Genomic DNA, 15,896 nt, shown 5'->3' with positions numbered 1-15,896 from the left:
CCCAGAACATCATGTCACCCATCAAGCATTTTTTTTGCGGAGCTTTCCTACCAGGGCGGGGGCTCCCCCGACGTCCAGGGCCCCATGGAATTGCGTGGTGGTTAAAACCGTTACTGTATACGTTTGCAATGTTTTTGTTGTTTGCAAATTATAAACCAGCTCATGTGGATTTTTTATAACTCTGTCAATGTTAGCTGGATGTATTGCTGGCTTCCATGGCTGCAGCGCGCTGTGTTTGCCCGCTAACTTGTTTCAAATCTGACAACCCATGGTGTCGAAATACTACTGGGAAATGGGCAGAAAAACACAAACGTAGAATATACTGGCTGTAGCATTGTTTTCGGAAAAGTCAGTATTTCAATCTCTGAAAAAAATATTATAATAATTTTATGCTTTAGTACAGTAAATATTACATATTGCACCTTTAAGGCCAAAGTACACTTCAGACTGTATTAATGAAGAAATTTGCGTCACGCATACTGTGCGTGTTCTGATCAGCAACACAGACAACCGAATTACTTTGGCCAGTGGCGAATTCTCAGGGCCAGCAAAGCCTTCTCTGCTGGCCTAACATGCCAAATAAATATTTTTCATCCTTTCATCCTCAATCACCTTTTTGCCTATGTATTTTTAATCGCTTTCCACTCTTAATTAATCTGCAAACAAATAGAGAAAAACGAAAAGTTTATCCAGTCAGAATTTATTCCTTGATGCTTAGAAGGAAAGTGTGACAACTGCTTCACAAATCGCATGCCCGAAGCAGCACGAGTCTGAGCTCCACCCCTTCAGGCCTTCAGAATTTCCACACAATCCCTCAACAGTGCAAATGAATGAGCAACTAAAGTCAGATTGTCAGATTCATCAGCCAATCAGATTGATTTATTTGTTCTTGGTGGGTGTGATCTTTAGGATATATCCCGATCGAGGCCTTCTAGCTGGCGTTGAGTGACGCAATCACGCTTTAAGTGATGTATGTAATTTGAAAGCGAAGAGCACGAGATATTGCTGACGAGTCGACTGTCATCACTGCCGCTATCGCCATTGAGAAAGAGATCCTTATGGATTTAAAAACACGAGATGTTCTGCATGACCGTGTGATTGCTTAATTTATTAAACAGGAAAGGAGGACTGATTTTCACTTCAAGTAAATTGGTAAGTGCTTTTTGTATTGTTATAGCAACATTAGGAGTTTTCTAAGTGTAAATTAGACTGCTGGAGCATTCAGTCGGATTTTACAACTTTCTACTAGGAAAAGTGCAATGGAATGCATCTTGAAGTCAGAATTAAAACTTATAGGCTCCTACAGAAATTCTCAACTCCGATTTCGCCTAGATGAAGGGGCATGATGTCACACAAACATGTCGACACTCAGGGAGATATACAAAGTAAGTCATAAACATTCACTTTATTAAGTAATATCGATAAATGAGTTCGTTTCCACATTACATGATATTGAAGCTTGTTTAACAAATGCCTGCAGAAACAAGTGTATAAAACATGGTAAATTATAATATCTTTTGATAATCGTACACCTGAAGCACAAATGCTAGCGCTGCAGCATTGTTTATCAGTTGGGTTGCTAGGAGACATCTCTTATGAGAGTCAAACCCCTGCTAAGCTAACGGGAGCGTTGCAGTTGTGTTTCCTTAAACATCATCTTCTGAATATCGGGGAATGGAATGCATTTATGGTCGGAGATATCAAGTAAGAATATCCCACATCCAACTTGAATGGAACGCATCATAACCGTGTACCCTGATGAAACGAAATTTATTGCAAGCAACATTTAAATCGCAAATATTATTAGATAGATTTTCCAGGTATTATAGACCTCCTTGGTAGATTCATATGAAAAATTATTATTTTTGAATGTCTGTTCAGGGGACGTTCATTTCATAAAACAGTCATGCTGCAGTTAAAATTAGGCTTGAGCATTAAGTGTCGTTTCAAGTTCTGGCTTTCGTGCGTGGACGTTTTTTTAAAATGTCAATTGGTATTAATAGTTAGATGCAACATAATGTATGATGCCCAAAGGCATAAGGTGTCTTATTCATTGTGAAACCGTGTTTTCTTAATGGCATGAATATCACTGAAGGTCTAGACTTTTAATGCACGGCCCGTCACTGACTTTGGCCTTAATACAGGACAGTTGGAAGTCCTATCATCCGGATATAGTTATGCAAGTAATTAGCTTAAGTAATGAATCCAGCTAAAGAATTTGCAGACATGTTGTGGATATGAAATGCTTGTTGATACCAGGTGTAAAGGGGGCCATTCATTTCTACAATGGCAATGGTCCCTGAAAACTATTGCGTTTGAATGAGGCTGGATCCATGCCCCTAGGTGTCAGTGTACGTCCAAGGCGACATAAACAAAAAATTACTGAGTGCTCCTTTGAAGTAAGTTTAAAGTTCGTTATATAATATAAATGTATAAAAATGAATTTCGAAGCAGGTAAGCAAGGTTAGATAATTCAGCTTTTCTTCTTAGCTTTATTAAAAAGTGCAGTGTGTATATTGTACCACCAAACACAAGCATCTTTGTTTCCAATTAGGGTGAGAATTCACAGTAAACTCGTCAGAATGTAAATAAGCTGCTAATGATTTAGGAATATCTTGTATGTGAAACATGTTACAAACACTCACGGCCCACAGCCCTTTACTATGCACACTCCTTATTGCATATTCTTTAATACTATCAATGTCATAATTTCAAAAATATATTAAAATATAACAATAACAACCTTATAAACATATTACATGTCCATTAGCATACAGTATCTCCATTTACTGTATAAATAATTCTACGTGACATGATTATCTCTGAGCTGTGCACATCAAAAAGAATTGTATCTCTCCCTCAAGTATGCTAACTTATATTTAACCTTAAGATCAAAATGTATTTAAGACATTACAAATAACAAAATACTTTTCCAAACATCCTTGCATGCCGCTCTTCAATCTTATATACAAATTATTCTATAGGACTTTTTAAAAGGGCGCTAAATAATTAGATCAGACAACAACCACACCTTAACTGGTACAGTAAGACTGTAGGTCAATGTTTGGTCTTTTTTTCTTTTGATCATCAGTCCTAAGAGGGAAATATAACAAAATAAATGGTTGTCCTAAACTATTCCTGAGTAGGGCCATAAATTCTAAATGAGAAGATTGGAGCTTTTTAGTAATTATGTATAGAAAAATACACAAGTGCTTAATGTATCAGAGAAAAACAATTAAAACAAAATTAATGTGTAATTGCCATTAAATAGAATCCTACTAAAAATCTTATTTCACACAGTCTTTAACAGTAGGGCATTAAGCAGTTCACCTCTCTGTAGTGGGTTTAGTGCACCATACTTCAGAGTACGTCATGATATGCGCCATTTTTTCATACTGAAAATTAACCTCAGTTTGGCTCAGACAGTTTCAAATACTAGTCTGTAAGCTACCTAATATTCATGACATACCATTCTGGGTTCCTTAATCCTTGTATCCAAATAAATGTGTTATAATGTGTGCCTGACCCTCTCACTTCTCCGAATGAGACTCAACTGTTTCGCATTGCTGTAAATAACATAATATTAATCCATAGTCTTAATACTAGTGTACATAGGTTGTGGATGCTGTACGATCACAATGTTCTTAGTCTTCTTATTTATTGCTACCTGTTTCTAATACTGTTATGTTGGCACACAGTTATGTTAATGGTGGCTCCATGGATAGTTGTAGTCTTTCTCTCCTTCTCTTGTCTCAATTACAATGTCGTTGCTGGTTGTAGTGGTTATGGTGTGCCCATCAGCAGGTAGAAAGTAAGAGCAACAATGAGAAGGAGGCAAAAGGGAGAGGAGAATGTCTGATAGGCAGTTGCAGGCATAAAAATGTCTCCATATTTATAGATGCTTATCATGCGATCTGACACCGGTGGGGAGTCAATGTCATGCCTTGTGATGGAACCTAAGATAGCAGGAAGAGAAAAGAGAACACAATCTAAAGAGGGCAGTAATTTAAAAGACAAATATTTAAGGAATGTTCTAGGTTCAATCAAAGAGTGTTTAGCCCAAGACGGAGCACTTGTATTAAATGAATTGGAATGCCCAATATGGCGGATGTAGAAAAGACCCACCTCACAGGTAAAAGAGCCAGTCACCTTTTAGATACAGACATTGCCTGTCAATCAACTCAAGAACACACATACACATTAGCTGGACCACACTATGTGTTCTTTGATCGTAATATTGACCAACTGTTTTGGAGATTTTGGTTTTCCCCCATTCAAATAGACAGGAGCTGTACTTTTATGTCGCTTGTATCCATAGAAAATAGCTGCCCAGGAGCATTCCTAAGATGGCCACTGAGTGGACTGACTTGCCTTGAAAGGGACTTTGGTTCAATACTAGTTCAGTCAAGACAACTCTGAAAGATTTAGCATGTTAATGTGGGTATGACATTGATAGGATATTGGTTTGGCTGACTAGATCTGCTAATGCTGCTGCTGCTGCAGAGCAAGTATGGAGACTTGCTACTGCTAGAAAGTACACAAACATAGTTAGCATGTGGACACACTACATATTACAAGCGCAAGACATGCTGCATCGAGCATATATTACATGCTGCTATGCAAATAGACATTACAAACAATCCCCATGTAGCAGATCTAGAATCTAGGGTGAAGGTGGGTTTCAGTAGAAAAACTGGCTTGTCTGCAAAACCGGGTCATTAAAATGTTAGACAGAGAGAGGTGCAAGTTGATTGGCTACCCGATTAAATGTTTTTAAAGGACCAATCAGCATACACCATGTGAGCCGATTGGCTTAACATGTCACATGTGAGCGAGCCAATTGGCTAACAGATGACAAGTCAAAGAACCTATCAGCTTGTACCACATAGAGTTGCATGTGAACTTCGGTCATTTCAGCTCATTCAACAGTTTTTTTTTTTTTTGCGTAATGTAGTTTACCACCAAAATAATTTAAAAATAAGCTAAAATCATAATTTTCTGTAAAGCTACTTTGAAATTATGTGTATTGTGAAAAGCGTATACAATACAAAATAGAGACTGGTTTTTGGAGTTTTGCTCATATTTTTGGTAAAGCTGTGTGTAAAAATGTGTATTGTCTGACCTCTACAGTTGTATAAATTATCATTTTTGATCATTTATTTTCCTGTAGCTATAGTTTAGAAATGTGTATTTTAACATTTTGTGAAATGCCTTAATTTTTTTTTAAAGAGAGGAATGATTTGAATTATTTTTTTGTGGTAATACGCATTATGCCACAAATGCTTTCAATAGAGCTTAACTTGTATTCAGTCTGGAACATTCCTTTAACATGCATAGTGCCTGCAGTTTGTACTTATGTACACACTTACCTTGTATGGCAGGTCCCCAGGCAAACAGATAGTACCAGCTAAGGTGTAGGTCCACTAATGTCTCCTCACGTGGGACATGAAGAGGACGTTTAAATCGGCAGGTGACACGGTTGTTTTCAAAAATGCCCTCCTCGTCCCGTGATGGGTTGCGCTTGATTTCTTTGGCCCACTGGCCCACGTTGTAGAAATGATGGATCCGTACACGCCCGTTATCATCATGAACACAGCCCATGACATCATCACCTCCCTATAACAAAAATATGTTTATGTATTTTTTTAGTGTGTCAGTGCACTGATATCAAGGCATATACATTATATAGTCACTCCCTCTCTCATTACCATTTTTTTGTCAGAGGAGAAACCAACAGCGACCCAGCCATCAGTGTCTGCACTCATCTCAAATTCCACATCTGTGCCAATTCGTCTGTAACTCAGGAAGTATTCACAGGTCTCTGCATCACAGCCTGGCTTCCCATATCTATATCGACACAGAAAGACAAACAAAGTGAGACACAAAATGTGGACAATTCATTCAAGAATGGCCACATTGTAAAAACATTTTTAGTAATTTTAACGGTAAAAGACTGTAAAAATGCTACAATAAGTACGAAATAATTGATGACGGACCATTGAATTATTGAAAAATAATGCACACCCGAGGTGGTAATGCAGTCACAACATGCTACGGAGTGACCGTTACACCTCGGGCATGCATTATTTTTCAATAATTCAACGGGCCAGAGTAAATTATTCCACTTATACCACAGTTACCACGCCTTAAAGGAATAGTTCACCCAAAAATGAGAATTTGCTGATAATTTACTCACATTCAGGCCATCCAACCTGTATCTGAGTTTCTTTCTTCATCAAAACAAAATTTAAGACTTTTAGGATTTCATTTCAGGCCGCCTCCTCTAAACAATGCAAGTGAATGTACTTGGAATTGATGGTCCAAAATGCATATTTAGGGTGCATCAAAATATTCCACACGACTCCAGTCGACAAATAAATTTCTTCTGAACCCAAGCGATTGATTATATTTAGAAACAAAACAATACTTGTATACTTTTTAACTACAAATGTTCGCTTCCATACATCTCTGTGATGCGCGCTCATGAGAGGGATGACGTAAGCTCATTGGTAAGGTCACGCGTCACGTGGAGGAGTCAGGAAGCGCGTCACTGTTTACAAGAGAAACTTGCACAGACCAAGCGCCGTTCACAAACCAAAACAGTCCAAAACAATTTCAAACACGATGATGGAGGATTTTGATTTTAGAAGAGAAGAGGAGATGGAGTTTTTCGCCCAACCCTACCTATTTGAGCCCGAATACACTGATGAGGAGTTAAAAATTATATAAGTATTGTTTTGTTTCTAAAAATAATAAATCGTTTTGGAAGTCAAAAAAATGGAGTACATTCACTTGCATTGTTTAAAGGAGGAGGCCTGAAATGAAATCCTAAAGATCTTCAATTCTTTTTTGATGAAGAAAGAAACTCAGATACATGTTGGATGGCCTGAGGGTGAGTAAATTATCAGCAAATTTTCATTTTTGGGTGAACTATTCCTTTAAGACATCATTCAGGGTTTTATCTCAAGACATTTTCTGGTTTTCATCCCTAAAACGCTCTTGTGAGTGGAACAAATTTCTTCCACCACGGATTCAGTGTCTTGCTTTGACACAGTCTGAGCCTTCATTGCTAGTTTGAAAACGTCACTTTAGAACTAACAACGGAGGATTGCGAGGCTTGCGCTGCTTTACTGGAGCACTTACTAGAGTAATATGGTAGTGCGCGTGTGTGTGTGTGTGTGAGAGAGAGTTTGTTTTTGAGAGATTGCTTCTGGGATTACCTTTTTTGTTGCAGCTCTCATCAGAAGTAACATCACTTCAAAATCGGCAAGATGTAAGTTTATGCACTTTTCAGCAACAGCGAATGTCGCCATTTTTGTATATAGCTTCTCCGATGTAAACCTTAACAACTGTTTTCAACCCCACTGAGATGCAGGTGTGCGCTGACATGACGGCTCTGTTTTTGCTCGTGAGTAAATGTGTGCGTAATGCTTATAATGTATGTGTGTCCACGTGTGTGAGAGCTTAATAGAGGGGGAGCGCGAGGGTGTTTCCCACAGATATTACAGGTAATATAGAAGTTTTATTGATCAAGTGTATCTAGCTCTGATACAGCTCAAGCCTTCGTTGCTAGTTTGAAAACGTCAGTTTAGAACTAGCAATGGAGGATGCGCTGCTTTTCGGCATTGGAGTAACAAGGTAATGTGTGTGTGTGTGTGTGGGGGGGGGGGGGGTAGCGCAGTGATGTCTAATATAGCTATGTGAGGCTGATTAGGGCGAAATACGTTGAAACATAAAAAGTTTCACATATTAAAAGTTCTTTCAGATAATAGAAACCATTGTATTGATCAAGTCGCAGGTGTGGCTCTATTTGTTGGTCGCGACACGAGTCTCAATGTGTGTGTGTATGCATGCATGTGCGTATGTATGTGTGTGAGTGTGTGTAAGTGCGGGGGAGAAGAGGGAGCTTTTCAACCGAAATTTAAATAAATGTAGGATATTATAGACATTGTTTGATGTTCTTAACCGATTTACTTTAACCAATGTCTTTGTTTATATGATTATTTTGCTGTGGTAGCATGTACGGTGTGTGTGTGTGTGTGTGCGTGTGTGTGTGCGTGTGTGTGTGCGCGTGTGTGTGCGCGTGTGTGTGCGCGTGTGTGTGCGCGTGTGCGCGTGTGTGCGTGTGTGTGTGTGTGTGTGTGTGTGTGTGATAAGAGCAAAAGAGAGATAGAGAAATAGAGGGAGCCCAAGGACGCTTTTCAATCTAAATGTAAATAAATCTAGGATATTATAGACATTGTTTGTCATTCTTATCTGATGTACTTAACCAATGTCTTTGTTTTTAATTATTTTGTTGTGGTAGCCTGTAGGGTTCTTTGAAATAACTGAAATAATTTGGCGAAGTGATATGGAACCCTTATGCAGTCAAGACCTGGAACTACATCATAGCCAGGCGTTTACTTGAAAAATAATTGCACACCTTGGAACATCCGTCAACCAATCAGAATTAAGCATTAAACAGACCCATGGTATAAAAAAACGTTAATTAGTTAACGGGTAGTTACCTTAAAATATACGGTAAAAATTTTAATATATTTAAAAAGACAATAGAGTTTTATGGTAAAATGTTGTAAAATGTACATTTTATTTTTTTTATTTTTTTTGATGTAAAAAGTATGATTTTCCCGTATAATTAACAGTAAAAATTTATATTATGTTTAACAAGAGAGTACATGTATTTTTTACGGTAAATTATTGTTAAAAGTACGGTAAAAAACAATAATCGGGCATTCCCAGAATTCCCTGCGTGACACATCACATTTCATTATATTTTATGGGAATAGTTATGTTTCTTCTTATTTTTAATATCAGTTATGCACATTGGGGTGTTCTGTGTTATATTTGATGTAATTTAGTTGTAGTTAAATGATTATTGCATTATTTTAATTTCACGTGTTACCCTGATGGTGTTTAGTGTTTGAGTGACATTGAGCACTGTCTACATGGTTATTGGTCATTGCCCCTGGAAGGGCCTCTATTGATGAATTTCATGTCATCATGTGCCCTTTTGTAAATACTGCGGTGATAAACAAAACATTATAAAGTGAAAAGCAGATGTTTAAAGTTTCAGAAGGTTAATATATCAAGTGTATTATTTAATAATATAAACGACGGTAATGCACCATAAAATATACAGGCATCAAAATTACATCCAGTAATGCCTGAAATGTGGTTACCGTATTTTTTTTATGGTGAATTTCTGGCAAACATAGCTGCCAGTTTTTTTTACCGTAAATTTAACAGGATTTTTTTTTACATTGAACACAAGAATAGCCATAGTCGTAGAATTGTACAAGCCATTAGAGCAGTTAATTCAGCATGAATTCAACCCAAAATATGAAGATCCTTCATGATGTGCATGTATATTTCAGGCTGCAGAATTTTCTGTTAGGTTGACTGGTCTGATTGACATTATAAACACAGAGTGTGCTGGACAGCATGGCAGGCTGCAGCTTGATACCACATTACGCAGAATGCAGAGCAACACTGTAACCACCACATAGTGTATACAGGATTGTGGTGGACCAAATTTAATAGTGTAAGAAAACTATCTTAACTAATCTTAAACGGTTACTGTGAATTCACGTCATGTCGAAATTACAGTAATTATGAGATTCGGACTTGCAAAAAGTGTTCACATCTTCGTAGAACTGGGAATTACAAGTTGTAAACTCTGAATTCTGTGAAAGCTCTGACTTGACAGTCGCGATGTAAAAAAGAACCAATATGGCAGCAGCCAGCAGTTGAAGGTAGTGAACACATATGCCTGTGCATTTTATTATGCCATTGATGCCTGGAGATTTTTTTGGTTGTTGTTGTTCTAAAACATTTTGTAAGAACATATAGAGGTGAATTAATGTAGTGACAAACATTTTGCTATTATCAACAACAAAGCTGTTTTGGCATTATAAGTGTTGCTATAGAAACAAATAACTTATGAGGTCTGAGGACTGAATAGCTCCAAGTAGAATCTACGAGTTGCCATCTCGTAATTACAGTAATTCCGACATGATTTGAACGCACCATTAGTGCAACGGACAAAAAGTTTAATTCTGCCATGTTGTTCAAAAACTGTATGTCTTTCTTATGTGGAGTACAAAAGGAGATGTTAGGCAGAATGACACCATTCACTTTCATTGTATGTAAAAAGATGCAGTAAAAGTGAATGGTGACTGAGATTAACATACTGCCTAACATCTGCTTTGGTGTTCCACAGAACAAAGCAAGTTCTATGGGTTTGGAACAATATGAGGGTGAGTAAATGATGACAGAATGTTCATTTTTGGATGAATTATCCCTTTAATAATGGGGGAACACATCCTCCTAAATGCCAATGGGGGACCCTGATACTGAGCTACACTACTTTTTTTTTTTTTCCTCCATGCGCTCACCTGATGCATCCTTTGGTTATTCCACAGTTGCTAACTTTGATCCGGGTGAATGGGTCCACAGGGGGTGCATTTGGGAAGGGGTAACCTATGAGACATCAGAGAACATTATATCTCACTGACTGATGCTTCTGATGTATTCTTATTTTATAAATCAGTGTCTCCAGAGAGGAAGAGAGAGGGAATATAGCATTTTCATTCACTAAATATATTGACCACACAGTATAGTGTACAACAAGGCTAAAGGCACACCTTAAGGAAAATAAACTTTTTTCTGGTCACAAAATGTATCAAGATTGGAAAAAAAAAAAAACAGACTTCTTTTTATTGAACATTGATAGAGCAACATAATATGTGTGAAAATAAATAATAACAGAAGATTGTTTTAATTAAAACTCAAAAAAAGGGGGCCTTTTACACCTCAATTGTGGTAAAAGGCCTCCAGGGGGTTTATAGTTATATTATGTTGATATAGGAGCAATAGTTATAGCGCAAATTTTGTCAACTAATACAAATAATTGAGACAGCAAGATGATTTTTTAGTAACAAATTAAGATAATTAAGATGTTTTTTCAAAATAACCACTTCACAAAAGGGTTAACCATTGCATTTCCTGTTCATTTCATAAAAGCTCAAGTATTCTATAATAAATGAATCTCCATTGTGATTAGATCAGTCAGTGTGAGCCCACTTTTAACATTTTTAAAAACTTATCTTGTGAAGTAATATGATAGGTGTGGGTGAGAAACAGTTCGATATTTATTAAGTCCTTTTATTTTTCTTGATTTGCATTCTTTGTGCATATCGCCCCCTGCTGGGCAGGGAGGATCATTTTAGGGAAAAATATACCTGGAATAAATATTGACCTGTTTTTGACCCACACCTCTCATATCACTTAAGAAGATATCGATTTAACCACTTGAGTCTGATGGATTACTTTTATGCTGACTTCACGCGCATTTTGGCATTTCAAAATATTGGCACCCATTCACTTGCATGGTATGGACCTGCAGAGCTGTGATATTCTTCTAAATATCTTTGTGTTCTGCAGAAGAAAGAAAGTTAAACACATCTGGGATGGCATGAGGGTGAGTTAATGATGAGAGAATTTTGGGTGAACTATCCCTTTAAGAAAAACGATGTGTTTTATGGGGGCCTTTATCCCCTGCAACAGGCAATACTTATTAGGAAATACTATCCTAATAAAGGTGATAATTTCTGGGACTCTCATTAGCTCAACATTCTCAAATTAGCAACATTTTAAAAATTATTAAATATTAGTTAAAATTACCTGAAAATTTACATTTAGACCCACAATGATCTCATGGATTAGGAAAGTTTTGCAGTGCACTGTGACAACAAAGGTGTTTAGGAAAGTGCTGTGGTAGTTTTTGTTGCTATTTAGTGTTTTTGGGTGAAAATCAAATCAAATGTACCTTTACCACGGGGGACCTTTAGCCCCGTTGTACCTAACTGAAGCATGAATGAGGTACAAACAACAAAATAGTTCTATGGGTTGGGAGGGTCTTGAGGTAACCGGATGCTATTTTCACAGGCTTTTGAGGCGCTGTCAAAAAAAAAAAAAAAAAAAAAAACGCATATCTGCAAAAAAATAAATGATATAACGAGAGAACTAAGACTCTTCCAAAAGTATTGCTGATAATTATTAACAGGGGACCATATACTTATCCTAATTAAGAGGCCTGTGTTCAAGAGGCATCAGACAGGCTAAACATTCCTTCGGTATATTTGCAGTAGTACTAGGGGCCGTTCAGACCGAGCGCTCTTTTCGTCCGTCTGTGCTGTTTTTCATTTGTTTTTCTACATAAACATGCATAATACGGATGTCTTTAACCGCTGCGCAGTATTTCGTTGTTTTTAAACGCCATGTTAAGTTAAAAAGGAACGTCAACTTTTAAAAACGCACCTCATGAAACCTGCGTTTTGTTTTATTCGTAGTGCTGCGTCTATTTCTTTTAGCCCAAAAACTCGTTCGGTCTGAACAGCCCCTAAACCAAGTCGAGCACCTCAGATTTACGTGATGTATGAATGAACATAACAAAACCAGAGCAGCGACGCATTCATTATGGCTTCAAATTAAAGGGCAATAATTTCCCCCTCGTACCTTCGTCTGAGAGGTATCTGGACTCGAGGAATTCAGAGGCGAACGTGCTGTAGGAATCCTTGTGGGGTTCCTCGTGCCCCGGCTCTCCGTGCTCTCCATGGCCGGCCCGCAGAACGTTATCATCAGCAGGGCTGGCTGAGGCTGCCAGCCACAGTGTCGGATCCAACAGCACACTTATCTGCAGCAGCGGATGCAGAAGAAACATGACTGGATGTGTTGGACCAACTGATTCGATTTCGCTTATTGCAACCGTGAAGAGACTGGGTTCTGTTTGACTAGTAGCATTACAATACAGATGCTTAGACTGAAAATCAAAAATAAAACAAAGCTAATTAAATCGCTGTCATGATAAAGCGTTTCTGTTAGTTCGCGGGGGAGGGGGTGCTGAGGCGAGAGGGTCTGATACCACTAATGAATAGGGCCAAACCAATCCGCTCATGGTGAGATTTGGAAATGATAGCGATGTTGTTTGGAACTGCTACTGTTCTCCCGTCAATATTAATCGCATTCATGATTTTGCAATATGTAGTTGTTTGTTTTTACATTTTTACACATTAACTTAATATAGCGGACCGTCATTTAGGGATTTCACACTTGACGTCTCCCCTCTCTGCCCTAGTTTTTCTCGCCTCCCACGTCAATCGATAGAGATTGCCAGTATTGCGTTCCAATAACATCGCACTAGGTGTGATCATGAATTCTGTTCACATCTACTCAATAAATAGCCTGTTTTATTAAGTAAAAATGCATTTAAATTCCAAGTGAATAGGCTATAAACGTCTAACAGCTGACATGCTGTTGGGTTTAAGGGTTTTACTTTTACACAACACCTACCGGGTATCAGAAATGACTATGCCTATTCAAGGAAAAAAAAAAAGAAAGAAAAAAGTTTTCTCAAGAATCAAAACCTTTATACCAGAAAAGGTCCCTCGTCTTCTATAAGCAGTTTAATGGGAAGTATACATTTGTAATAACACATATAAGCGCAAATTAGGCTTCTTTGTTTAATGCATTTAAACCATAGCTTTTGTTTATTTCACAACGAAACTGAATGCAAAAGCAAGTTTTATTCATTCTACAATCACCTGGAAGAGCATGTCAATCGTGCATTCGTCACTAGATGGCAGTGTTTACTTCCCAACAGAAAAAAGAACCTGTGCGTCCCATGTGGCTATACGTTACGAAGTTTTGAAGAGAAATAAATAACGAGAATTCACGATTTTTGGAAATGTATATAGAATGTCAAAAGTATTAATACACTATACTTTTATACAATACAATATCAAGAGTATTTCGTTTTTTAATCAAATTGAAACAGGTTTGCTTGTAGAATTTAGACCTGAATTTTGCCCCATTAATATTTTGTCTTCAATTTTAGCTGAGGAAAACAGTATGTATGGTGTTTTTTTTAGATGTGGACAGGTGAGTAGTTGAACTGTTTCTTCCCAATCTGAACCTTAAAAATGACACTGAAATCCCTAATTAATTGAGTTTACACAATTGATAGAGTAAATGTGTTCCATCAGCTGAATTGAGTAATGGCATCTCCAGACTTTGTGTAATAAAGTTCACTTAACTTGGTGATCATAGGGAATTGATTTAACTGTTTAATTTAAGTTAACTCTATGCAAGTTGACTTATCTCAGATTTGCTATTTAAATGTTGTTGTTTCAACTTAATAATTTTATATGAATGGACTCACATTTATGTCATACAATAACACATCTTAAAAGAAAAGATTATAATTTATTACTGATTCAAGGTCAAAGGTTAAATAAATGTAAATCTCCACAGAAATGCATAGACACCTGTATTTCAGTTGCACATGCACAAGGTGAACTGAAATTTAACGGGATCCAACTTGACCAAATGGCACACAGATCACCCTAATGGTGTCATCACACAAAACAGCTAGTTGCAACAAAACAACATAAATAATACTACAAAAGAGCTGAAACCTCTATGAATTCCTAATAACAACTATTTAAATGCCTCCATATGTTCCCTTTTACCAACCAAACATAAAGTTCAAGGCATTGTGGGTATACCCTATAGACTCAGTTTTGTACTCAATAGTTGAGTTATTAACACTTAAAATATTAAGTCTATTGATTTTTAAGAAAATAAGTACAAGAAACTTAGATATTTTCATTGAGTGGCATGCTTGACATTTCAAGTAATGTTTACTTAAGACAACTTGATTTTTCCAGTAATGCCAACATTAGGGTGTACATTGTACTTTAATCAGTATCATCTAATATATTCTGGTTAATTCAGTCATGTAAAAGAACAGTTTGAATTTAAAGCCTATCAATTATGTTACCAGATTTAGTAAATTTTTAAGTAATCTGACAAAAAGTTTACAATGTAGTTTTGTGCCATGCATATTTTGTTGAATTTGAGCTAAAAAGTTTTTTCTTAATCTGTTCCGGCCACTTAAAAACTAGGTTACTGTAATGGCTTTGTTGTGCCACCCTCACATATAGGCCAGTGTTCTCTAGTGCTCCTGATACGGTTGACTGGTGCACCTTCATTCTGAACTCTTAACTGAACTCTATAGCTTTCTCAAAGTGATCATTGGCCTCTCCGTGGCATCTCTTAAAAGAAGTGGTTTGATGGAACGTAATCCAAGACTATCAGTTGCCACTAATGCCACTAGAATCAGCAAATTACCACCAACATGTGTGTACAAGTACAACCACCACACTTATAGAAAACAATAAACAGATACAGTATATCTCTCAGCTTATCCTTCAGATGCCACAGAGTTCAAAATATAGAGCTATGTATGTGTGTGTGTGTGTGTGTGTGTGTGATATATATATATATTAGTATTATTATTTTCAGGTGTCCACAAACTCTGGCACATCACTTATTTTCTCTGGATACGTACAATTACCTGCTACTAAGAAGGACTATGAAAGTCTGTTTAAACCAACATCAGCCTTAATAGCACTATCCCATAAGCACACATATGCACTTCGACACAGAAATGTACACATACACATGCATTCATATAGTCCATCCTCCCCCATTTATTACACCATCCCCCTTCCTGCCATCATATACACACGCGTGATCACTCTGTGTCTAATAGCCTTACCCAATTACGGCCACAGTGCTAGAGGAGAAAGGATGATGAGATCCCCTAACATGTTAATGAAGAACCTACGGCATACCTGCCTTATCTTAATAACCTAAAACACACATACACACACACTCACAGCAATCTGCCAAATGTCAATTGTGTGTCTCCTGGGTATGAGTGTGTGTGATTGACACAAAGACAATGGCCGCAGGTTCCATTCATAAACGCAGAGGGGAGACAAAAAGAGAGAACGAGAGAGTGGACGAGTGAGACAAATGTATTCAAATACTAC

At 37.3% G+C, this 15,896-nt stretch overlaps 1 protein-coding gene across 1 annotated transcript; it reads right to left on the bottom strand.

Annotated features, from left to right (window-relative positions):
• Nucleotides 1–2,477: 2,477 nt before the first annotated feature.
• On the bottom strand, nucleotides 2,478–12,895 carry LOC127452979 (DOMON domain-containing protein FRRS1L-like). Its single transcript, XM_051718922.1, has 5 exons — nucleotides 12,517–12,895; nucleotides 10,395–10,479; nucleotides 5,709–5,847; nucleotides 5,370–5,616; nucleotides 2,478–3,956 (listed from the first exon to the last, which is right to left on the bottom strand). Exons 1-5 carry the CDS (start codon nucleotides 12,719–12,721, stop codon nucleotides 3,784–3,786), a joined length of 849 nt encoding a protein of 282 aa, XP_051574882.1. The 5' UTR covers nucleotides 12,722–12,895; the 3' UTR covers nucleotides 2,478–3,783.
• Between the last annotated feature and the right edge of the window lie 3,001 nt (nucleotides 12,896–15,896).

This window comes from Myxocyprinus asiaticus, chromosome 15 (assembly GCF_019703515.2).
Source record: "Myxocyprinus asiaticus isolate MX2 ecotype Aquarium Trade chromosome 15, UBuf_Myxa_2, whole genome shotgun sequence".
NCBI classification, from domain to species: domain Eukaryota; kingdom Metazoa; phylum Chordata; class Actinopteri; order Cypriniformes; family Catostomidae; genus Myxocyprinus; species Myxocyprinus asiaticus.
The sequence above is the reverse complement of the archived record's forward strand: the minus strand, read 5'-3'. Positions and strand labels throughout refer to the sequence as shown.